General features: G+C 34.9%; 1 protein-coding gene across 1 annotated transcript in view; it reads left to right on the top strand.

The window, feature by feature from the left end:
• Nucleotides 1-1,824: 1,824 nt before the first annotated feature.
• Nucleotides 1,825-25,843, top strand: part of LOC124304300 (trafficking kinesin-binding protein milt) — a 101,865-nt gene continuing 77,846 nt past the window's right edge. The window contains exons 1-2 of the mRNA XM_046762304.1: nucleotides 1,825-2,102; nucleotides 16,112-16,346. Of these exons, the coding sequence (XP_046618260.1) occupies nucleotides 2,037-2,102; nucleotides 16,112-16,346 (301 nt within the window). The 5' untranslated portion in view covers nucleotides 1,825-2,036. The remainder of the gene's footprint in view (nucleotides 2,103-16,111; nucleotides 16,347-25,843) is intronic.

Below are 25,843 nucleotides of genomic sequence, written 5' to 3'. Positions count from 1 at the left end.
TGTGCGTACAATTACAATGCTCCTATTCCGCATCGATGAAACTCTCGTTTCTAATCAGGTGTAAACTGATAACCGATCGCAGTTATCAGTAGCGGCAATATTGACCGACAGATAAGAGAACCACTCGCGAATCTGTCGTCGGCCGATGACGGTGATACACGCTGCATGTATACAGGGTGACCAATTTCAACATTTCATCTACGCCATTCATTCGCTTGCGAGCACGTGTCGTGAGGATCGCTTAAAACCGGGATCTGGGTCGAGCAAACAAATTTTGCACACGTACTTGAATTGGCGTGTTTTTCTTGATGGTTTTTTTTTTCTCGTTCTTTAAATCGCGATCGGAACGTGATCCGAAAATAGAATTTAAACGAAACTTGGAAAGATGTTGGGTACTGTGCGTGATAAGTTCTTCATTTTTACGAATTAAAAACAAATTCGATAAATTTATGTATGATGTATGTCTAATCTGAGGATACATTAAAGTCGATGGAATTAATTAACATCGGGATATAATCAAATAAATAAATAAACTTGAAAAAAGCATCAACAATACTCTCTGTTCAATATTCTCACGTTATAAGAACGTTAAAATCAGATTCTTTGCATGACTTTGAAACTTTCACTTTATATAGTATATATTTAGAAGTTTATACACTCTGCAGAATACATGTTTCACAAACTGATAAAGAAAATAAGTTTCCTGTAAGTAGCTGCCGCGATAAATGCCTGCGTAAACTGACGTAATATTTGTTTTACTCATGCTAACCGCGTTGCTGCATGAAATCTTCTCCCTAAATTATGCCAACAATAATCTCTCGCTGTAAAGATCTAAGAATCGAACTCAACAGCGAACGGCCAAACATTCAGCGTCAAAAATGTGGTGTTAAAATTAACCGACGTGGACTACACCGTAGTACAATTTTTTGGGTCAGTTAAACATCCTAGCATCGGGTAGCGATAGATGGACGTTACATAGTGTCAAATCGACACCAAGTCACAGTCCATAAATGGTCTTACATCAAATTTTCGCTTGTCGAAAGGTTTCATTTTGAATATGTGCATCGAAGCTGAATGGACCAAGTCAATGTCCTCGATTCCAACACTCGGAACGTGCTACTCGAACTTTGTGTTCCTCGGTAATGAAAAGAAGTGTGAAGAGAGGATGACCGCACCTTGATTTGAAACCTGACAGTGAAAAAGGAAAAAAGGAACGCGGCTCTTGGTACAGATGCTGTCTTTTTCGGTTTAATTTTGAGTATGTGCATGGAAGGTCCATTCGCCAAGTCAATCTCCTCGATTCCAACACTCGTAACGTGCTACTCGAACCTTGTGTTCATCGGTAATGAAAAGAAGTGTGAAGAGAGGATGACCGCACCTTGATTTGAAACCTGACAGTGAAAAAGGAAAAAAGGAACGCGGCTCTTGGTACAGATGCTGTCTTTTTCGGTTTAATTTTGAGCATGTGCATCGAAGGTCCATTCGCCAAGTCAATCTCCTCGATTCCAACACTCGTAACGTGCTACTCGAACCTTGTGTTCATCGGTAATGAAAAGAAGTGTGAAGAGAGGATGACCGCACCTTGATTTGAAACCTGACAGTGAAAAAGGAAAAAAGGAACGCGGCTCTTGGTACAGATGCTGACTTTTTCGGTAGCAAACTACGACTGTCTACGTGCCACGAGCCACGGTCGAATCTCCCTCCACATGAAATCCGCGAGGCGTTACTACCTTTTCATTTGTATATGAAAAGTTCGCCCAGCGGAGGGGTGGATAATAAAAGTGACCGTGATACGGATATCAGGTGGCAGTACTGCCTGGCAGACAATCGGTTGACACGTTATTAACACGGTGTACCAGTCAGGCACTTAGCCGATGTGCGTCGCCACTGTTGAACTGATCGCTTCACGGTTTCATTGCACATTTGTACCCACAGTTTTGCTGCAACGAATCAGGAGTTACGTACAGTTCCATTGTACATTGATTGATTGATACAGAGACTCGTTTTCTCAGTTTCGGATATCGCCGAGCAACGACATGTGTCGTAAACGATTTGGATTTAACACTACCAGAATCGTCAGGCGTCCGCAAAATGGAATACAGGTTTGTGTCATGTTCATAGTCAATTCTGGTAGCATCCTTAAGTTTTGGTGTTTAATTTGTGTATAATTTGAATTACAAATTAAATCGTACGATTTACAAACAAATTGTATATTATGAAAAGTGAACTGACTCTTTTGCTGGAAACTTAAATTCAGTTTCGATTGATCGAGCTTGATGATCGAAAACTCTTATCGAGTGTTAATAATTAGGTTTTGGCGGAGGGCGTGAAATGCTCAACTTTTGGCAAAGTGACGTATACCTTCAGTGTTGAAAATCTGTGTTGATGATCGAGTCTTCGATCAAGTTTGATCGATTGAAAATTCGGATCCATAACTAGAGACGATATAAAATGTTGCACGTGATTCTTGCTCGTATCAATTAAAACGCATCGATGCATTTACTGAAAATTAAACATGTAGCCTGCTTGTGAGTGAAATATTTTGCTATTCGATTAATTATCGGTCATAATTATTAGCCGTGACACACAAAATATATATTCATCTCGTTCAAATTTGAATATTCAACTTAACTTATTGTTTGCTGTATGATTATAACATGAGTCAGATCTCTTTTTTTTTAATATCATTATAACGGATCAAGGTAAATCCGGTGTCAAGAAAGTTCTCAATGTCGGGTTAATGTTTCTCCATCATTTGATTTTTATATCACAAAACGTGGAAAAAGTCGTCGCGGAGAATTCATCAGTCATGTAAAGTTAGCGAATTTGATTTTTGGCCATATTTATATACCCATTTGCGTCTCACGATTACATTCAAAATTATGATTATTTTTTATCGCGCCAGTTTTTATCGCTACATGTATTATATTATACGAAATATTCTGCAGAATCGTGAATTCAATTCAAATATAAATTGCAGTGAAAGTATTTTTTCAAAACTTCATCAACAATTCCGCATATTATTTTCTTACACACTTCGTATACAGATTTCGTTAGTTTCATACTCGACACAAAATTACATTATATTTTATTCTTTCTTAGGCTGTATTTGAATTTATTTCTACCGTATTAACAAATCGACAGATTGCAGAGTGACAATTCAAGACGATGATCTTCGAGAAAAAGATAGACGGTTTAATAGATGATCGTTGTTGTTCTCGTCAAGGATTATTTACGAATAGGTTCGGGGAAAGTTTTCTGCAAATTTGTTTGGCGTAGATAAACGATTATTATCGTTATACCGTACATCGACAGTCAAGAACATTTATTATTATCGGTTATCTTGCGTATTGCGTTATCTCGCAAACTCGCTTATCGCAAAACGATATCTCGCAGTTATGCTTAGGTACGTTACCCGCTTTGGAGTTTCAATCAGTATTGCCGTATCTTGGATTGAGAAAACAAAAAAAAAAAAAGAAAAAAATAATAAATAAAAGTACATAAAATTTAAAAAGAATAAACAAAGATCTGTTATATACAAAGTGCAGTGTTGATACTATCTCTGCCTGAATAATTCGTTATCTTTATATCGTATGCAGTTCGACCTTGCGATGCGTTTTTATTTTTCATCCATTCGTTACAGTTACTCGACGTCATTGATTACAAATCGAAATTTGAAATTTCCGCAAGTCTGAATCAACAATTTGCAGGAAATGAATTTCAACCTAAATAATAATAAAAATATTTATCAATTTAAACTTTGCCAAAACTCGCGATATATTTTCGATGAAAAATGGCTAAATTCACGGCTTCCGTAAATGTAATACGGTAATGCAAATAAAACGCGTATTATATCGACGTTAATTATTTGTTAGTTAAAATCCAGCAGATCGTTCGTGACCCACTTATCGTTGCTAACCGACCAGCGGACAAGAAGCTGAGCTAACGCGACTGCATCTTGCCTACTTTTTATCCATCCACATATATATGGACAAAAAGTTCCATTGTTAGGATCACCCACGCTTACGAATAATAGTTGAGACCTGTTTTTATTTGCAACATACGTAACACACCTGCCCCATTTACACAAAATTCTTTCATCGTCGTTGCGTATGCAACAACCATTTATTACGTAACTCAACAATACGGTATTCGGGAGGAAATCAACTCTGTTGTTATTATTGTTATAGGTAAGAGATTTTTTTTTCCAACTCTTATTCGTCGTATATAATATAGATGTGCCTGTCAAATGTAAACGATAACGGTCCGGTTACAGTCCTGTCAATTAATTTGCTCGTCAGTTCGTTCATTAACATGTTATATCCCATTCGGAGGCTCTGGTACGATTAATATCGACGTTGAACATGTAAAGAAATTGTCGTTGACGATGAACGTTATCGGTTATCGATAATCCCGCGTAATCTGCAACAATCCATACATCGACTTGACTCTCTTTGATTATTTATTTAACATTGGCGTGTTACGTTGTGAGAGAAAAAAAATGTTACGTTACTTTTATTTCCAGAGAAAACAGGGAATATTTATAATGCATTTTATTGCATAACTGAATTCAGTAGCGATGGTTCATTTTTATTTTCATTTACGATTTGTTCGATTCGATGTTTAAGTCCGATGGAAAGGCGGAAACATTATTGAAAGAAAGATGAACGGAATGAAAACTAGGTCGTTGTTGCTATTTTGAGAAACGTAAATAAACAATAGTATTATACACTGGTTGATTATGTAAATCTTGACATGTGACAGTCAGGGTAAATTTATGCTTATGCTCTTGCGATGAGAAAATAAACTCACCGGTGAGAGTGAAAATAGATGATAGCGAAATTTGTGATCTAATTTTTGCGAATGTTTCATGAATCTGAATCAAGCTAATAAATATTACAAATCTTCAGATCAAGTCTAGACCTTAGGTTTAAAGTTATCGTGGTGATTAAAATAAAAAATTATAATATAAATAAATGTGTAAAATATTATACGTAGATAGTCTCTATGTGTGAATGGATTTATTTATTTAGTGAAGATAATCAATTCTTTCGAATGATATAGAAGAAAATGTTTCATTTATAACCGTGAACGAAATCATTATCTATTATATTATAATCAATATGAATATCATTTCTTCGTATATTAGTTTAATAACGATGCCTTTATGAACAAAAAATATGAAAGTTGAGAATTTTTATATAAAAAAGCTTGCAGAAGTAAACAAAGACTTTCGAAATAATTAAGCTCAAGCTGTGGAATCCAAAACTTTCTATTCTATGAAACATTTCATTTGTTACAGCTGCTAGATAATTCTAGTAAAAAATGGGCATCGTCACACTGACGGCATAAAAATTGTCAACATTACGATAAAATCTGGTACAAGTGACAATTTACTGTAATTACAGTTGTCAGAACTACATCACTGCATTATTAAAATCTGTTTATTTAGTTTACAACATTTTTTTCAGCTATACAAGGCCTTAGAATCAGTTTATTGTTGCACAAATATCAAATTATACTAAGGGATAATATGATTTTCTGATCACAGCTACGAAACTAATATTCATCCTCTACCCAAAATTAAATATATTTCGATTTAGTCGAGTACTGTCTAACAATAATAATACTATCTCGAAAATTTCTCTCATTGCAGTGAAACACGCGAAATCTTCAAAAGTCACGGTGCATATAAATTCCTCCCTTTAACCATAACGTCATATATTTCCTGAGGGTACGAAAATACGCTACTACAAAAGAGAAACGTAGTATTGAAAAAGGAAAATGGGCAAAGCGACATCCGGTTTGCAAAAGCGCGTATAAAGTCAGGCGATGCGATGCATGTCCACAAATTTTTGCTCGCGTCACCGAGTGGCGGCGTCTAGACAATTAGAGCACCCTTTTCTCCTTGCCGGTGCCCACTTATAACATCCCGAGATCAGACGAGGAAGAATTCGTCAGAGAGCTCAGGGCGTCGCACTTTACACGAATAGGAATAGTCGGCGGCAGGTTTTTATTCCGTTTTTTGGTTCGTTCTCGTGAATTTTTGTTTTTTCTTTTGTTTCTTTTTTGGAATTCCATCGCTGCGGCGCCGCCGCTCGACCAGAATAGACGCGGCTTAATTTTATGTCTCGTATTAATATCTAGGCTGGACACGGATGCTGCAGGTCTCTTTCTCCAGAAAATGAGCTTGAAGTTGGTAACGTTTAGATAATTTATAGAATTCTCTGCTCGAAATTTAGTAACAAGCGAGGGGTTAACCATTTCTGAAGTCCGGTGTACACGTTGCTCAAAGTCGCTTGAAGTCACGTAGAGTCAGTGAAGTCAGTCAAATCAGGGAATTCGCTTGACGTCAATTGAAGTCATCTGAAGTAGGTGGAATCACTTTAAGTTACATCAAGTCACCTGAAGTCACTGAAGTTAGTGAAGCCATTTGATGTCTCATAAAGTTACTTGAAGCGAGGGGTCAACTATTCCAGAAGACCGGTGTACACGTTGCTCAAACTCACTTGAAGTCACCTGAAGTTAGTGGAGTCACTTGAAATCACATGATGTCAATGAAGTCATTTGAAGTCTCATGAAGTCACTTGAAGTCACGTAGAGTCAGTGAAGTCAGTAAAAGCAGTCAATTCGCTTGAAGTCATCTGAAGTCATCTAAAGTCAGTGGAGTCACATGAAGTCACGTGAAGTCATTGAAGTCAGTGGAGTTACTTGAAGTCACATGAAATCAATGAAGTCATTTGAAGTCTCATAAAGTCACATGAAGTCGATGAAGTCATTTCAAGTCTCATAAAGTCACTTGAAACGAGGGGTCAACCATTTCTGAAATCCGGTGTACACGTTGCTCAAAGTCACTTGAAGTCACGTAGAGTCAGTGAAGTCAGCAAAAGCAGTCAATTCGCTTGAAGTCATCTGAAGCCATTTGAAGTCAGTGGAGTCACATGAAGTCACATAGAATCATTGAAGTCAGTGGAGTTACTTGAAGTCACCTAAAGTCATTGGAGTCACTTGAAGTCACACGCAGTCAATTGACTTCAAGAAGTTTTTGGAAATCTTACAGTCGTAAAGCCAGGTGTACGGTCAATCGACGCAGTGTAATCGACCCACTCGGTAAAAAGTAGTTAAGTGAAAAATATTCATATTTTGACGATTCGACTCTTTCGTAGTTGCATTAAAATTTTTGGGTTCTTCGAGGATCTTACACAGAATACGCGTTACTGATTGTTCGTTGACACTGATCGAATTATGAAGTAACGTTTGGGACAATTAGGTATAATTATTCGCATATCATCACTGCCCAAACAGTAATTATTTCAACTGGATATCCCAACTCAGACTTGATTCTACAAAATTTGAACCCAATCTCACGTATCTCTCTTCCTTGAAACCAATTAACTAATTGCTTGCAGTATTATTACTTTTAATCCTATTTCAGGCAAATAAACATCCATTATTATGACAAAGAAGGTTTTCCAAGAGCAATTCTCCCATAAGACTCAATTTCTTCGGCAATAACACTCCGCTAACATTTATCAAAGGCATTCGAACCAATTCTTGTACTTTTTTCCCTACAGAATTTTGATCCAGTTTATCAATCAGTCTACGAATAATGCAACGCAATTCACTATCCTTTGAATTACGCGTGCAGAAACTGTCAGATTATATTTGTTCTAGCTGAATTTGTTCACCAAACCAGCTTTAGAAAAGTGGTCAAGTTCGATATCGACGTCGAGCTTCTAATTCCAACAAGATATTCCGGAATCGAAACGGATAACGACACGGAGCTATCGAATCGCCTTCAAACCTTTTACCTAAAAAAAAAAAAAAATGCGTCAAGATAGAAACTTCAGCATCATCTCTTACGTGAACTCAACGCACGCTGGAATTAATTGAACACGTTGCACTTGAGGTTAGGAATAATTAACGAAGGTGCAAGGTACCACCGAAGCATGAACTTGCAGCGTGAATTACTCACCGAACTTTCGGTTCGTTGACTCTATTTATAAGCAGATCCACTGTCCAAGTCTAACAATAAATCCTAACGCACCGTTTCGTCCTGCAGTATAAATGGTATTGACTCATTCGCGCGCAGCCAACGCAGTCACTTACACCATACTTCTCTATTTCTCGGCCAAAACGGACGCAGAAATGCACCGAAACTCCGCGTTGAGATGTTCTCCAACGTTTCGCTGGCGCTTGAATTTCAATTTCTAGCTCATTTCGTGATTCATATGCCGCAGCCATGTTCCGACGGTATTTTAACGCCACTTGCTCCAGTTATGCGTTATGGTAGACTTGACGGGACCCGTATGCTTAGGAACGTGTGTGTGCTTCATTTATCAAGTTGAAGTTAATAACTATTTATGCTGAGGAAAAATCCTTATTTCGCGATTTTGGAATTGTTTGAAATTCAGTAAACTGTAATAATAAAAAAAAAAAAAAAACATACTCTTCTTTTGGAATCTTAGATCCTTCGAAGTCACTGTAAAAATAAGAATACTAACTTCGGCTTTGTATTCATTTTAGAATCGTGTTGACATGATATTCGAAACTAATTATGCAAGCTATGTTTGCACATTGCGATAATGTCATTATGTGTGCATTAATTGTATCAAATATTCTCGAAAGTGTTCTTGACTCGACCGCATATCGTCGTACATATTCCATCGAGATAAAAATCTCGGTGCAGAAATGTATATCTTCAAATCGTAAATGATAAATTTTTGCAAGTAACAAATTTGATCGTTCTTATATCGGACATTGAATAAGCCTTGTAAACAACCCGAATGACAGATAAAGGAAGTGTCTATTCATTGCTTGAGAGGGGAAAAAAACTAATATTAATAAGAATTAATTCTGCATGTAATATATTTGCAGTTAATTTGTTATTCATTTTTGACAGAGAACCATAATAATCAGATTTTGCAACTCATGCTGATCCTGCAGCACCTGAATTAATTTCCACGGACCGGAATAATATAATGCCTAAACGACAAGGCGTTATTTGTGAACTGTATTACGTTTGGCAAAACGTTTGAGAAATTGCTTCAGATTTGAAAAATAAATCTTTTCCGGTTGCCTTGTTTTTCCTTTGCAATCCTGATTGTAACTTAATGTGCAATAATTGAGCCGTTGTTGGCCAAAAGTTGACAAAAAATATTGCTTTCGTCAAACGTTGTATCCTCGATGATCTTGAAGATTTCAATCAGATTTTTCTCATATTGTACAGAACTCGGGACAAAATATATGGAATAATAATTTTTTCACAACCAATCATTGATGCTTAATCATTTTTAATATCGTCACTATAAAACCTCTCAAGTTATTCTCGAGAATTGATTTCTGCCATGCAGTAACTGTGTTGTTTCATTCTTGTTCACCATCACCAGCTCAAATATCTTTGCTTGAGATTCTTTGAACGGTTTTCTCTCGTTTCCGAACTTTTGCTCCAGACCGTGGGTCCCATTCATCCGTAAATATTCATTGAACCGGTTTACCTTCAAAACTCCTGCTCCGTAATGTACACTCGGCCACAGTGATTCTGAGACGGCTAATTTTCTCCACGGGTCGGTCACGTTGGCAACGCCGAATCAACCCGCAACGCCACTGACGGTCATCTGCGAAACAGGCTCAATTTTTCTAAACACAACATAACCTAACCCGTGACTGTAGAATTCTTACTTTTGGGTTAGATTTTACGGTCATGGGTTGTGTTACACATCCGTAAGGTGAACGCAGATGAGTCACCCTGTCCGTCGTGACCGTTGAATTTAGCATGTTTAGGTTAGATTTCACAGTCATGGGTTGTGTTACGTTTACAAAGATTTAGCCGCCGGTGGCGCTGCGGTATGATTTCGGCATTGCCAACGTAACGGACTCGCAAAAAATTACTCAGCTCAGAATCACTGCGGCCAATTGTACGCTTGTTGCTCTCGGACATCGGCAGACTCGATAATACTGGTATACCATAGTGCGTGCGTCACGCGTGTTTCCGGCGTCAGTAACCCTCGTTCTCAGCTGAGATAGAACGTAAGTCGAGACCAATAATGATTCATCATGGTCGATGTACCCGCGCCATCGTTGTAATTCCCTCAATTATGAATTCCGTCAACGTTCTCGCATTCGCTCGTCCGACCGGAGGAAACACGTGGAGACTCGTAGACCGGGTCGTGAATTTTTATAAACCGATTTACAAATGGCGCATTCGTTTCATTCGTACAATTTACAACACACGTTGTTCGGGTGTGTTTAATTCGGTTCGATCTGGCAATTGGATGCCGAAATTTATGACATATTCATGCTGAAATCCTCACTTGAAAACTCGGGGTCGTTAAGGAAAAGTTTCCAACTTTTCGATGGTATCGTTGAAATAATGGCTTTATTTCTGTTCGGGCAAGTCTGAAAAAATCCTTTGTGTCTTGTTTGTTTTTTTTTTTTTACAAGAAACGTGTTTTCATGATTTTGCTAGAAATCTGTCTGTCCGCAAATGAATTTCACATTTCGAAAGATCAGACTTTATTTTACACAAAAAAAAAAAAAAAAAAAAAATACTATGGATTGTACATACAGTGTATCTTTTTCTAAGCGACAATATCAATTGCTAAAAATCTGACGTCTTTTTTTGTAAACGATAAATTTGTAAGTTATCCAAATTTTGGGGGATACTCGCCTATCTTATTACACGTGATAATACATCAAAATCGCAGCCAAAGCAGAATTTTCGTACCTGATCTACCTACCGTATCTGTATATATATGAAAGTGGTTGAGAAAAAAGATTTTTTTTTCCTTCTTACCCCATAAAATGTTAGTGTTTGATACAAAAAAGCAAAAAAATCCTCCAAAATATGAGCTCTCTAGCTTAAGTCTAACAGATCGCTATTTTAAGATTGTTTAGACATTAGAGCAATGTAAAGATGAAAAGTTGAATCTATGAGGTGTTGTTAATCGTTATTAAATATGTATACAATAATATTTTGCGAATGATCTGACGTGTTGTTTTTGTGTAATCAATTGTTCAAAATTGGGTCTTTATCTTGTATACAATAAGCCAACATTATTGATAGAATTTAACCACAACTGCTGAAGATAAACATACAAAAAACTGTAATTCATATTAATCAATTCTCTTAGATCACGATGAAAATGATGAAAAACGTATTCTGACGTGTTGTTTTGTAAATATTTTAATCCAAATGATCAAAAAATTACAAAATATCAGTCAGCTATACTTAAAATTGAATATCATATCTGACTCGTGAAAGTGTGGCAACGTCGAATAAAAGAAAAACCTTTCCATTTTATAATTTTCTTCCTTGCAAAACGTCCGTTGTGTCGAAATTGAGTTATTTCATTACTAATTTTGTAAATTTGTTATTAAAATTCAACTAAACATTGGTAAAAAAAACGTACAGCTGTTAGATGCGCTGTTGCCAGATCTATTTTATACGGAAAAATATTTGAATCGAGAGACGTTTATTATTGTTAGTAAGTAAATAATTAATTTAATCCTATTGAAAGTGATCTTAGGTGACATTTAAATTTAATTTATTAATTTAGATGTTCACGTTTTTTATTTTAGTCCAAAAAAATCTAGATTTTATTATGACTTACGGGTTACTGTAGGTATTATATGAATGGGAAATAAAAATTAGAAGAGCGATCTGTTAGACTTGAGTTGGAGAAGCTATCTTTTGGGAGGATTTTTTTTCTATAAAACGCTAACATTTAAAGGGTCGAGTGCGTAATAAAAAAATTTAAAAAAAAATTCTATTTAACCACCCTAATATATTTTGAATCATAGAGAGGATTCAAAATTGTGTAAAACCGCGTGATTTTACCAGATAAGATGTATTACATGTGAAATTGCATAAGTTACCCAACTTTGTTATCTAAAAATTGTGGATCGGTCATTTCTATTTATATTCGTTTTATCAACGCTTGTCAAATATTTTGACATTATATAAGTTTCAATCCAGTATTATTTCTGTAACATTATTTCTTTTCTCCTCAAATCAATGAAATTACCGTCTTTGGTTGAATATGTTAAAACATACCATAATACTAAATACAATAACCCCGCAGGCACGGAAAAAATGTCATACAATATATTCCACGCGAAAAATTTTCTCGCGTTTAAAAAAAGTACGAATACTTTTTCGCTACTGACGATATTTGAACAAAATCAATATACTTGTATCATCATTTTCACGACTCGGATAATTTTTTCAGTATCAAATCCATCATACTTTCTATCAGATCGGTGAAATATATTAAGGTAAATAAAATAAAAAAAAAAAAAAATACCGTCCGATTATATTTACCTACTGATCAACAAAATTTGTTGCATCTGCAATAGCGGAATTAATTTAAATCGCTGTTTCGTTTGAAATTTACTTGAGTAATTTAAAAGAATTGCAGCTTTGATCAACTTGTCGGTAAATTATTAGAGATTTAAAAAAAAAATTCAAGCTTTCGTACGATTCAATTTTTGAACCGATCAGTTCGACTGATTCGATCAAGTATCGATCCGAGTATCGATCAATCGATCGAAATCAATTCATCTACCATGGATAAGTCAAAAATTGAGTATTCAAGCTTTCGAAAATTGACCAAATGACAGGAATGAATAACGAAACTGTGTAAAAAACCGCGATGTTGGACCCACCGTCATTTGCTCGGATTCTTGGTTCCCCAAATCCCTGACCATTCGAACATAGCGTCGTCGCGTCGCGGCGTCGGCGTCGTTCGTATCGATTCTCGACCACCCCTGCAGTTTACACCCACTGAACTCGGAGGGTGGGACGAGCCTCGTAAGCTGGAATTCCGTTCGTCGGCGACCTTAGCCAAGATTTCATTCACAAGATTTATCGATGCATCTCTGTACGGCCGGAAAATACGCGCCACGATTCGCTTTTTCCTTTCCTTCTTACACTGAGAGAAATTTTTAGTTCCGGTTACCGCTCGGTCCTTAACTATTTTCATTTTTTACCAAAATCGAAAAATATAGTTCTAGGTAGAAAATGAAAATTAGTTTTGCAGCTTTTACCGGAAAGTCTGGTATTTGTTACCATTCTTTCGCATTATCATCACTGTTACTAGATTTTCTCGTAACTGATGCGAAAATTTAATGCTTGTGCAAGAATAAATTGACGTTAAAGCCTTGTTTAACTAAAAAAGTAGAGTAAACCGAAGAAACTGATTTTGCGTTTCAATTACCAAAAAAGGATCGACGATAGCGCAAAATGGTTAGGCGTACTTCGTTTTTCGTAATTCAAACAATATTCAAACAGTTTTTTTAACGATACCTGTTTTACTGAATTTTACAAGTTACTATGACAAATGAAATTTTTCTCAGTGTAAGCACGATGACTTGACGATGTCTGTGAATTTATTACTCGATCCCGCGCGATCGGAGCGAAATATTATTTAATAATACTGGTTAAACATTTCGAGTCGATTTAAAGAAATGAAGTAGATGATTAAAGGCATCAAGAATGTCTTTGAATTAAATCGTGAATATTGAATACAAACTCTGTAGACACCCTGTAAATAAAATTGTTGTTGTTTTTCTCGGAGGTGAATAAAAATTAATCGTCAAATTGAATCGAAGTATCACGTAATTCAAAATATCCTTCTTCTAGTACATAATTTACAGCTTAAACTTTGGCAAATGATATGGAAATCGAATTCTTAGAAATATCTTAGTTTGTTGTATAATTTTTAAAATAGAAATAATAAATCGAATTTGGATTCGTTATCCTCAGCATCGAATTTCAATATTTGATAAATATGAGACAAACCGTTCAGTTAATCATTTTCAAATTTTATTTACCTGACAAAGAGTTGTAAAAAATTTTTTTTGAAACAGCCAAAGAATCAGGTTCTCATCTTATCAACTTGCTGAAAATATATTTGCTAGTCAAATTGTTTCAACCTTTGCAATTCATCCGAAAAATCTAACGAATCAATGCAAAAATTCGACAACGCCCAGATCGATTTCTTTTTTTTTTTTTTAATTATTAATTATCGCTGCGCAGGCGTGAAAAAGTTTTCAATCACCCTTAAAATCACTTCTTTGTAAACTCTCATTACGTTACGACAGGTTTTATTTATTGCTAGATACAAGATATATCTGATCGATCGATGTGCGGTGCGTGGCTTGATTGTGTTGATTAGGAAGATAAAATTATTACCGTTTTATTCTAAATTATTGATCACAATTCACACAGACGTTGGAGGCGCATCTTCGTTCAAAAACATGTCACTAACAGTAATGATCGAGAAAAATTAAACACAGAAATATGTATATGTAGCAGAAAACAGTGAGTCAGGAAATCAGTAGTATGCTTCATTTGAAAATTGTTAAAACGAATAAATAAACAAAACTTTAATCTAAATAGTTCAGTGATAAATAATCTATGGCAAGTTAAATTTTCAAGCACCCTAATGCATTATGTAATGCCAAATTAGTATAAGTTTGTCAGACGACAGTGAATAGCTGGTTCATTTGTAAACGAATTCAATTCGACACAAATCACCTCACATGAATTTTTCATGAAATCAATATATTTCTTATAAGAGATGAGTAAGAATTGAATTTTTGGCGATCCGTCCAAGATACAGAAAAACAAAACGAAGCTAAGATTTATAGAAATTGTTTATAACGTGCAGTTATGTTAACAAAAAATTGAGATATTTGAAAAAAAAAAACGGCAGAATAGTACGATGTCTGAAAAGTTGTTGAGCTTTTTTCTAGCAAATCTGTTTGTATTTTTAAATGAATATTTTTATCTGAATTATTTCTTAATTAAATCTCAAATTTTTCTGGATCTTTTCATTTGGCTAAATAAATTTTTATCGAAAAGATTTTAACGACATTGAAAAGTACATCTTTTGAGGCACTTGTAAAAAAACATTTCATTAGATAAAATATAAAAACGTCTAGGAAATATATCTTTTCTCCGGCAACGTCTTTTTTTCTTTTTTTTTTTTTTTTGCGGTGATTGTGATAAAACTGGAGCCGTTTATCTAAAATCGAATCACAGGAGATTATAACTGTGTATTGCATTTTGAAGTGTCTGAGCGAAGGATTTTTTATTTTCTTGAAAGAATTAGTTTTCATTGCATTACAAAAAAAAAAAAAAAAACAAATATTAGCAGCACAAAAAGTTATTTGTTTTTTTAAAATCGTTGTATTGAAGAAAAAAAAATTGAAATTCTAACAAATCCTTCAATAAGACCCTTCACAACGCAATACATTAATTGAAATAATGTCCTGAGGTTCTAGTTTCAAATACGGTTCTGGAGTTATCATTCCACTGCAAAAATAGGTTCAAAACAGGTTTCTCTAATTCTTGATATTTCATTACGACAAAATTTTACAAATACCTACTTGAGGCATCAATTTTTCAATGCCATTGAAAGCTTTTCAATTAACAGATTGCGCAACTAGTGCGCAAAATAGGTCATTCCCACACAAGTCGAGTTTGTCGTCCGAAAATAGCGACGGCGACAAAAGAAATGAGTGCGGGAAACACCTATGCTCACGTGATGCACGTCTTATTTATTTCCTAACTGAGTGCGCAAAATTCGATTTTGTGTACCCAAATGTGTGCGCAAAATATTACAATCTCGCACTAGTGGGGAAATTGAATCGAAATATCTTTTCTTCTAATGTAACTAAACACTTTGATTCAATGCCCACACTAGTGCGGGAAGACACTATTTTGCGCACTCAGTTAGGAAACAAATATTTAATGTGCTTGGGTAAAAAAATGCATAAAAATCACGTAAATTTCAATACGTTCGATACTTGCTAAACTCGATTTCGCGTGCCAGAATGAGTGCGCAAAATAGTATATTCCCGCACTAGTGTGGAAATTTAATCGAAATATCTTTTCCTCTGGCGTTACTAAAGACTTTGATTCAATGCTCACACTAGTGCGAGAATATACTATTTTGCGCACTCAGTTAGGAAATAAATATTTAATGTACCTGCGTAAAGGAATTCATGAAAATCACGTATTTGTTCCGATTCCAACTAAATAAAATCTCCCTAAATAATATAAATAAAATAAAATAAATAACGGTGGAATATGATTGATTTTCAGGAAGGTGAGGCGGACGCCCGCGTCGCCAACGCGTCCAAGCTGGCCTCCGTCGAGGATGACGCGGGTCCAGAGCGCTCCGCCTCGATAGCCCTGCAGGAGGCTGATAACCGCGTCGTCGCCAACCTGGAAGGGACCAGGAGTTCCCTGCACGGCCCGAAGGTCGCACGCAGGCTGAACGCAGCCGCCATCCGCGTTCGACCTGCGCCATCCACTTGCGACGCCGAGACGATTACAGGTCGGTCGGCTTTTTAGTATCAATCTTAGCACCTACATTTCGAGGGGGAGGGGGGGCAGCTCGGGCGATCTAAAATCGTAACTATTTTTGCAATTTTTTTTTTTTTTTTTTAAGAACATGAAAACACTTTGACGAATTTGAGTTCGAAGGTTTCGTTATTTATAGTTTCAAGAACATTTTAGAATTTTCTCATTGAAGTTAATACAAAACAAAATGGCAGCATGGCGGATATAAATAACGAACGACTCCGAACTTGAGGGCTTTTGTGGTGACGCATCTTCCGACATCACTGTCCAACTTGTCCAACAGATAGACGAAATTTTTTGATTTAAAAACACCTCTTCGGGTTCAAGTTCGTAGCGCAGTTGTTAAAAAAAACAATTTGAAATATATTATATTGACGAAAAATTTTTAGAAAAATTTTAGGATCGAAATTCAAAAATATAGCCACGAGCTTTAATCGATGAACGAGTTGCAAAGATTGTATACAAGTTTCATGTTGATCGGATAAAAGTTGACCGAGGAATCTCCGTTACCGGATTAAAAACGCGGTCGTTTATTACTTATATGCGCCGTGCCGACATTTTGTTATTAATTTGGATGAAAAAATTCTGAAATGTTCTTGAAACTGTGTATAATAAAGTCTTCTAGCTCAAATTGCCTTAGGTGTTTTCATTTTCTTTTTAAAAAATATAATTCTTAAAATAGGTACGATTTCGGTCGTCCAATATTCGTGATTGATAATATTCGAAAGGTTTTTTGCGCATCGTACATTTTCATCGCAGGCAATTGAAATTTTTTTTTTTTTTTTTCAAAACCTGTACTACCATAGTTTAAAAATTGGTGAAAGCATTCTCTTATACGACTTTTTTTTCATAGAGTTAAGAATTGAAAAACCGTTTTTTGCCAAAATTTCATCGAATTCTCACCTCAAGGCACTAGCATAAAGATTTGGTCCAAAAAATTATATCGATTTTTCAATATTTTTTGATGTGGGTGTTAAAAGGACTTCTTGCGTCAGATTTTTATGAACTTTCTCTTTTTTTTTTTTCATTATCGAAAAATATCAACTGAGAACGAACTTATTGTTACTACAAAAAACTATGTTTTTCAGTATGGCGGATATCAAAACTCAAAATTTGTTTGTCCGATTGACTTAAAATTTGGACACAACGTTGATTGTAATATTGTCTATAGAACAAACGGATGATTTTGAAAACTGTTCATTCGATTTTTTTTGCTATAATTAAGAATCTGACCAAATTTCAAGTCAATCGGACGAATAAAATTTGAGTTCCGATGCTCGAAGTTTCGAAGAAAGTAGTTTTTTCAATCAACAACAAATCGGTTGTCAATTTATTTGAAAATAGAGAAACAAAAATATACCGAAATCATGAAAAATGCTTAGAGATCGATGCTTTCTTTCAGATTGTTGAAATATAATATAAGATTTGTAATGTTTTACCCTACGACGGTTAATATCAGTGGAAAAACTATTTTTTCTGCAGAGTAAAAAATTGTCAACGATTTTCTTCATGATCACAATCGGCATCGTTTCAATGTTGCAAGACTGAATATTTAAAAAAACATCAGAAGTAGAAAAACACGAGGGAATGTTCGGTGAATTTGTGCGACTTTAAAACAGACGAGAATTTGTTGATCCAGATTGATATTTTGATATAAGATGTTCGCGTTATTGTAAAACTCTGGATTTTCAAGCTATTTAAAAAAACAAAACCTTATGGGAAATATTCTGCGCGATTAAAAGAATTATACGAAAATATCGATAACTACTTTCGGTTTAAACAATTTTGAGATGGTGTTTTGAGGATTATTTACCGACAAATATTTTCAGTCGACTCAATTCAATTATTAAATATGTCTCGTGACCTACTACAGACGTTTATTCAATTCGAATAAACTCAACCTTACCGCTGGATAAACGTTGAAATCAAGCTCGTTTAAATCAATCATCGCTGTCGGTAAATTAATATAAAATTTGTTTACCTTCGCTTTGATTAAATAACGAAGACGGAAGAATAATCATTAAATATACCTATAATAAAGAATTTCCAAGTTACGGGAATGAAATTTTCCCTTTTGAAATTGATCTTCGTTTTCAAATTCAGGATTTAACATTCAAACAGCATGTCAATTTTTCATCAATCCCAAAATTCACAGGTTTCGAATTGACTCACAACTCACCAATTACAGAGTAAAAATCAATGACTTATTTGAAATACAACAACTACTAAGACCTGAAAATTTTCACGACACGTCAATTTGCACGATATGAATTAAAAAAAAATCCAAAATACGCACAAATTGCACAACTGTTCGCTAAATCTGTCAGGCCCACCAATTTCACGTCTTTTCTCGTACACCGGCCGGATTTGACGAGATCAATTAACACGATAATCACTTGATTCGCTGTCCAATCAGCATCGCAACACGAGTTTTTATTTCACCTTCTTCCGATAATACTCGATCGTGCGACGAACACCGGTATATAAAAATATCACCTCGATTCGTTCCTTCAACGACATGAATTACCACCGATCGACCGAAACGTTTCACCCTCCATCCTTTCCTCCCCGATGCTTTTCGGCCAAACGATTAGCTTTTCTTGAAAACCACAGGGTACCGTAAATTATTCCGCGTTTCAAATGTTGAAAACTGCAACTCTCAACCGCACTTCCGCGACGTTCTTATCATCGATATACTTCGGACTAAGAGAGAGAGAGAAAAAGGGAGATGTCAAAGACGAATGTCAGAGTAGTTGCCAGAAAGAGGCTCCACCGCAAACTGCCCTTGTTCGATGCTTATACGGTGGATTTTATAGAAGAGAACCGGTGGGTGAAGTATAATGCGGACAGAGGAGTTTCATGGTTTCGTATACGTGTGTAAAAAGGCATGTGCCTCTCTGCCTGCCATTGGACACCGTGGCAAACGATGATTACTTCGCTATGCGGGAGATAATGTGCCATGCAGGCTGCTCCTCGGCGCTCCCCTCGTCATCATCATCATCATCATAATCATCATCATCATCATCATCATCATCATCATTACCGTAGCCATCCCACCGTCTCCGGTATCGTCATCATCATCATCATCATCATCATCATCATAATTATTATTATTATTATCATTGCCTGGACGACGATCAACCTTCCTTACTTATTTACTTACTTGCTTTCACGTCTCGTTGGAAATTCGTTATTTATATATCGTTCGTGTACTTTGTTTGGATGTTAACCGTGTCGGATGTTGGGAGACTGTGCGTTACTTGTATGACTTGTGCCAATCTCTCGTATCGCGAGTGAAGAAGAAGAAGAATCGAAACGCGAGTTCGTTGAATCAACTTGTTGTACAATTAAGAAACACACGGAGGAAGGAAGAAGACCAACGCGCCTAATTACACGCCATGGGCGAGGGTTCGTGATTTAACCTGATCGCTAATTCCGCTGGAGATGTATTTTTTTTTTTTTCCTCTTTTTTTTTGTGGGGGAAAAGCGAGAGCGATGAATGGCCACGTGTACAGTCCGGTGAAAACAATTTTCGAACGAATGAGAATTGTAAAACGAAAATCGAATGAGGAGAATATTGAGGATGGTCGGGTTGAATTAACGATATAGGTAGGAAAGGAAAAAAATTGAAATACAATTACGAATTTGTGAGGGAAATTAGGTCGGATGTTAAGTTTTGTTCGTAACACTTTGAATTGGTACTTTTTTAATTAATTCCGTACGCGATAATCGCGCTTTGTATATCAATAAAATTTACTTACTCGTGGGGTGAAAGAAACGTCCTTTGAATCTCCCGAGAAAAAAAATCTTAAAATTGTAAGCTATGGCTTGGATATTAATTTTTCATTGCGAAGTTGTTTGAAATTGAGAAGTATTCGTGAGATTTGATCGATTCCACTCAAAATTGATTTGTTCTGTTTAGCCAACTGTTTTATACAATTTCACCGTAACGATTGAAGTTTTTTTTTTTTTTTTCCTCCAATACTCACGATCAGTTGAATACTGATATTTGTTGATGCAAATTCATGTCCATGTAGTCTCAGAGAATTGAATATCGAACAGCAAAACGTTATGAAAAAATTGCGCCCCGGTGAAGTTAATAAGAAGGATAGTGGACTGAACAAAATGAGCCAAGCTAGAATGAAATCGATCGTATCTGATGGATATTTCTTAACTTAAAAACACTTTGAGATGGAAAATTCATGTCTGAGCTAAAACTTGTAATTGTAAGATTTTCTCTCGGGAGATTTAAGTAAAATTCTCTTGGCTCACGAGTAGATAAATGTCATTAATATCCACTATAAGAATACTGATCAAAGTGTATAAACTACCTTAATTAAACAACTCTACTAGACATCAAGTTGTACTGTTCTATTATTTTTTTTTTTTGTTCACCTAAGGAACATTTCGTACAAACACAAATTCACTGAATATTATAAGCCAAATTTCAATTGCGCATGGATCTTGAATTTTTACACGATTCTTTAATTTATGATTCTTGAAAAACAATTCAGGTCTGTTGGCCTCTGTTCTATAAAAGGAAAATTATTGGAATCTAAAAAAAATCTGTTCGAACCTTCCGTAATTGGTTGAGCAGGTATTCGTGCCGTGATTAGTTAAAATTAACCGAACGACGTGCGTCCAATTTTTGATAACTTATCTCCCAGTCATTATATAATTATTATCGTTATTTTTATTATCATTTTTATTGCTCCAAGTGTAAAATATTCCCGGAATTCGTGATTGTATACGTATTGCGAATAATGTAAAGATTGAATCTGATAATTTTTTATCAGAAGTGACGGAAAGATTAGGTATAGAAACGCGTAAATTTGGCAAGGTAAAAGTAAAGATCTGTAAATTATTACGTGCCTATCAAATTCGTATCTTGTACAGCTTCCGGTATTGTTGTTTAATTTCAGACAACTGAAACAAACTGCGCTTCTTGTTGAAAAGATAAATCAATTACTGAATTTGTAATTCATCGAGAATTAACTTGAAGTACCCTTCCGTTTTGTTTTAATCTAGAATTTCATTTCAAGTTGATAATGGTTTTAAAACTTTACAGATGAAATTTGCCATCAGTTTCATTAGGATAAAGTCGTTTATTGGATTTCCATCAAATTAAAATATTCGTGAGCTATGATCGTTTTGTTTTTTTATGAAAATGCTAGATAAAGAAATACCCGGTATTAAAATTACAGTTTAGCTATCGATTTCTCATTTTTTACTTCAAATCAGTTTAAAGTAGTTGAAAATTTAACAGATAATTTGCACGATTATAGCTTCAAAACTTTTTTTTTTCTTCTTCTGTTCGGAAAATTAATTCAAACATTATTTGTTCAGATAATCTATACAATATTTCTGTCTCTTGATCAAAATTGATGTCAGTGTGATCTTGAAAAATCGAATTGTATCTCAATCGTGATAAGAAGAAAGCGCGTTTTAGTGAAATTCTAAACAATGTATAATCGTATGAATAAAACAACACACCTCAGAATTGGTTTGAACGAATTTACTAAATTTTTGACCATTTAAAAAGTATCTTAAATGAAAAATCGATATCGAAGATTTCTTTCCTTTGATTTTTTTTTTTCTTTTTTTTACAAATATTTTTAGGAAAATTTTTACAGCTCACGAATACATTATACTTGATAAATATTCGACGCATGTGCGACTATCTAAAATAAGTCTGTCGGAAAAAGTATCGATTTCGAATTGCCCGACAATTCACGATTGAAAAGAAGAATCCATTAACGAAGTTTTGTTTAAAACTGTACAAAGTCGATCAGATGAAATAAGAAAACCTTCAAGTAACTCTGATATTTGCTCACCACGCATAAAGAGAAGAAAAGAAATTTTTTTGACACTTGTTCAAAAAATATGGCGAATTTTTTATTTTCTTTGCACCAGATCCAAAGAAATGTGATTAATTGATTCAACGAAAAAAAAAAAGTGATCGAAACCACAATTTATATCATCGAATGTGATTTCTTTGGATGAAAAGAAGAAGAAAAACACGCACGCATTTCTTTCGCCATATTTTCCATAATTCGACAAATATTTTTTTTATCTTTTGCGACTGATACAATATTTCCTAGAAAAGAGGTCAATCAACCTTGTTCCTCGATCATGTATATATAAAACAGTGTTCTTTAATCGCTAATATATTGCATCGGTGTTTTGACAACGACCTGGCTAGAATTCAAAAAAAAAAAAAAAAAATTAAAAAAAAGGAAGAAGGGAGAGAAAATAAGAAATTCACGTGCGTGTTACATGCATGCATATATATACAGGGTGTCCCATTTTAATCTTACATCTAAATTATCTCGAAAAATATTGCTCTGATCAAATTTTGTTTGAAACAAAAGTTTTAGAGTTCAAAGGGGGACGTTCAAAAAAAATTTTGTTGAAGGTCCCAAATTTACAATAGCGACGCTACGATGGCTGACATGGTTTTTTTTAAGGGAAACCTAACTTTTTTTTATGACAGAACAATGCATTGCATTGAAACTAACAACTTTTGTAAGAAACATTTTTCGATTCAGATTGTGGTTTTCATGTTGGAACTCCATTTTTGACTATTGAGCGATGTCCGGAAGGTACCATACAAAACCCAAACAAACCCAAACAATCTCAAACGAACCCAAACAAACCCAAACAAACCCAAACAAACCTTCGCGAAAAAAAAACAAACATGCCCACAATCGTGCAACCTCAGACACGCACACACAGATACATGCACACTTTTGTTTAGGTTTGTTTGGGTTTGTTTGGGTTTGTTTGGGTTTGTTTGGGTTTTGTATGGTACCTTCCGGACAGCGCTAAATAGTCAAAAATGGAGTTCCAACATGAAAACCACAATCTGAATCGAAAAATGTTTCTTACAAAAGTTGTTAGTTTCAATGCAATGCATTGTTCTGTCATAAAAAAAAGTTAGGTTTCCCTTAAAAAAAACCATGTCAGCCATCGTAGCGTCGCTATTGTAAATTTGGGACCTTCAACAAAATTTTTTTTTGAACGTCCCCTTTTGAACTCTAAAACTTTTGTTTCAAACAAAATTTGATCAGAGCAATATTTTTCGAGATAATTTAGATGTAAGATTAAAATGGGACCCCCTGTATATATATATATATATATATATATATATATATATATATATACACACACACACACACACACACACTCGCCGAGCGAAAATTCTGGTAGATGACATCAATATTTGGCAAGTTTTAACGAACCTCTGCCATGCAGCAGCCGTAGCGTACCAAAATAACTTCGACGACTTCGGGGCGATAGTCGCAAATAGGCCAACCAAGCCGAGTTTTACCTTGCGGACTATACGTGTGTATATCTTTCGCGTGTTGCTATTTTCGTTGCAGTTTATAAGTACAGAGGTACCCTCGAATATTAATAATAATAATAATGATAATAATAATAAAAACCGATAACAGTAACGGTGTGAAAATTATATCGTGCAAATTTTAGAATTTTACGATAGGTACGTGTCGCCATGTTTTGTAATTTTCTTTATTTCTTTCGTCGATATGAAAACGCTCTTTTGAGGAATGCGATCGCAATTATTCGATCCTTGTTTCAATCGAGGTTCGTGCAGGATTCGTAAACAATGGGAAAACCGGGAAAAATCAGCGAATTTTTAAAACGAGACTGGAATTCTTTGTTTCCGTACAAAGTACCATCAATATTGAGAAAAAAATTGAACTTAAAAATTTATTCATCGCACCACTTCATGCATTTTATGCAGGTATATTAATTAATACCAAAAGTTCTTTCTTCGTTTTTTTTTTTTTTTATTTTCTTCCTTGGGGAAAATCGCAGGCCGTTGTTTGTAAATTGATAATCAGACGGGGTAAGTTAGTTACTAGATAATATTGAAGGTGTTGGTATTAATGTTTGAAAAAAAATGTCATTGGTCACTGATTCGGGACATATTTATTTACAGGTTAGTGAAATATATTCTATTTTCAGGCCGGAATATCTTGAAAAGTCGGAAAATTTCGGATTCCAAAAATTGTACGAATCCTGGGTTGAAGTTCGTAACGTCAATGTAACCGTGAAAATCAGGAATAGTCAGGGAATTTTGTCTATCCGGAAAAGGCAATAAATTATGATGGACCAGAAGAAAAAAAAACGTAATTTTTTTTACGAATTAATTACAAACCTTAACTATGCTTCGTAAATTCAGCCGAGCTGACTTTCGGAAATGATATTATTCAATTTCTAATTGTTTATGTCAAACGAAGCAGTACTGTGTGTTTTTGAAACCAAATTTACGTATCGGAGATTCACAATTCCCGGAGCTTTTGATCACGAAAAATACTGAACAACGTTACCTAAGTTTCGTGAAAAAAAACAAATTGAAGAATTCTGAATTTATTGACGAGAAAAGTCGGGGAATTTTTTTCGAGAAAAATTGGCGCGACCCTGTTTGAAGAAAAATCATCTTTTATTTATAAATATTTCTGGGATGTGTATAGAAAAATAAATTATATCCGGATTTTGTATATATGAAAAAAAAATCGTTTTTTTTTCAACCATACGTTACTTTAACTTTAGTTACTTTATTTTCAACCTAGTCGCCATATTAAAAATCTAGGTAAACTTTTGATTTCGCACAAACCTCTATCGGAATTCAACATTATTCTCTTTTATTGCCAAGGTATAATCATTCATTGTTGAAAAATCATTTTGAGAATGAAATTTATGATTAAATTCTCTCCTTTCCGACAGACGAGCACGTGGCTGTTACTTCATCGTTAGTTGTTTGCCAAGTTCCCACGAATTGTGTTCTTTCACCAGACCGACAAATTTATAATTTAACGTTCAAACGCTAAATTCTTCAATTATTTATACATAATGCGGACATGTTATTATCATTGAACACACACCCACCTTATCCTTGGTTACCTGCAGAGTTCAATATTCCGTAAACTGAAATAAGTATGTTTTTTTTTTATGTACATAATTCAAGGTTAGCACCCATCTGACAAACTTGGAACTGCCAGGGAAAAGATAGAAGTATCAGTTTTATTTTTTAATACTATTATTCGAAGTTGAAATACATTTTTTATTTACGACACACTGATTCATTTACGAGACGACAAATTTTTGTGAAAATCGGTTGAAAATTCAGAAGGTTATTTAAATTTGTAAAAAATGTACGACACAATGCCGGATAAAGGGTTAAAATTAGGCCGATAAATGTATTTTTTCTTCTTTCTTGTCTGTCAGAACAGGATTTAAGGGGGTCCTCTAGTTTCTCGGCTGTTTTTTTATGGCTTTTTCAACAATTTTTTACGGGCAAAGCATCGAAATAATCAATCTCATTGTTTTTGCATAATCTTTATCAACATTTAAATGAGCTTTACAAATTTTTTAAAGTCAAAATATATAATAGAATAGCAGCTATAGTGGCCGACAGGAAGACATCAAGTAGAAGAGGTGCTTGAC

This window comes from Neodiprion virginianus, chromosome 5 (assembly GCF_021901495.1).
Source record: "Neodiprion virginianus isolate iyNeoVirg1 chromosome 5, iyNeoVirg1.1, whole genome shotgun sequence".
In the NCBI taxonomy this organism is placed as follows: domain Eukaryota; kingdom Metazoa; phylum Arthropoda; class Insecta; order Hymenoptera; family Diprionidae; genus Neodiprion; species Neodiprion virginianus.
This window is presented reverse-complemented; position numbering and strand designations above follow the sequence as displayed.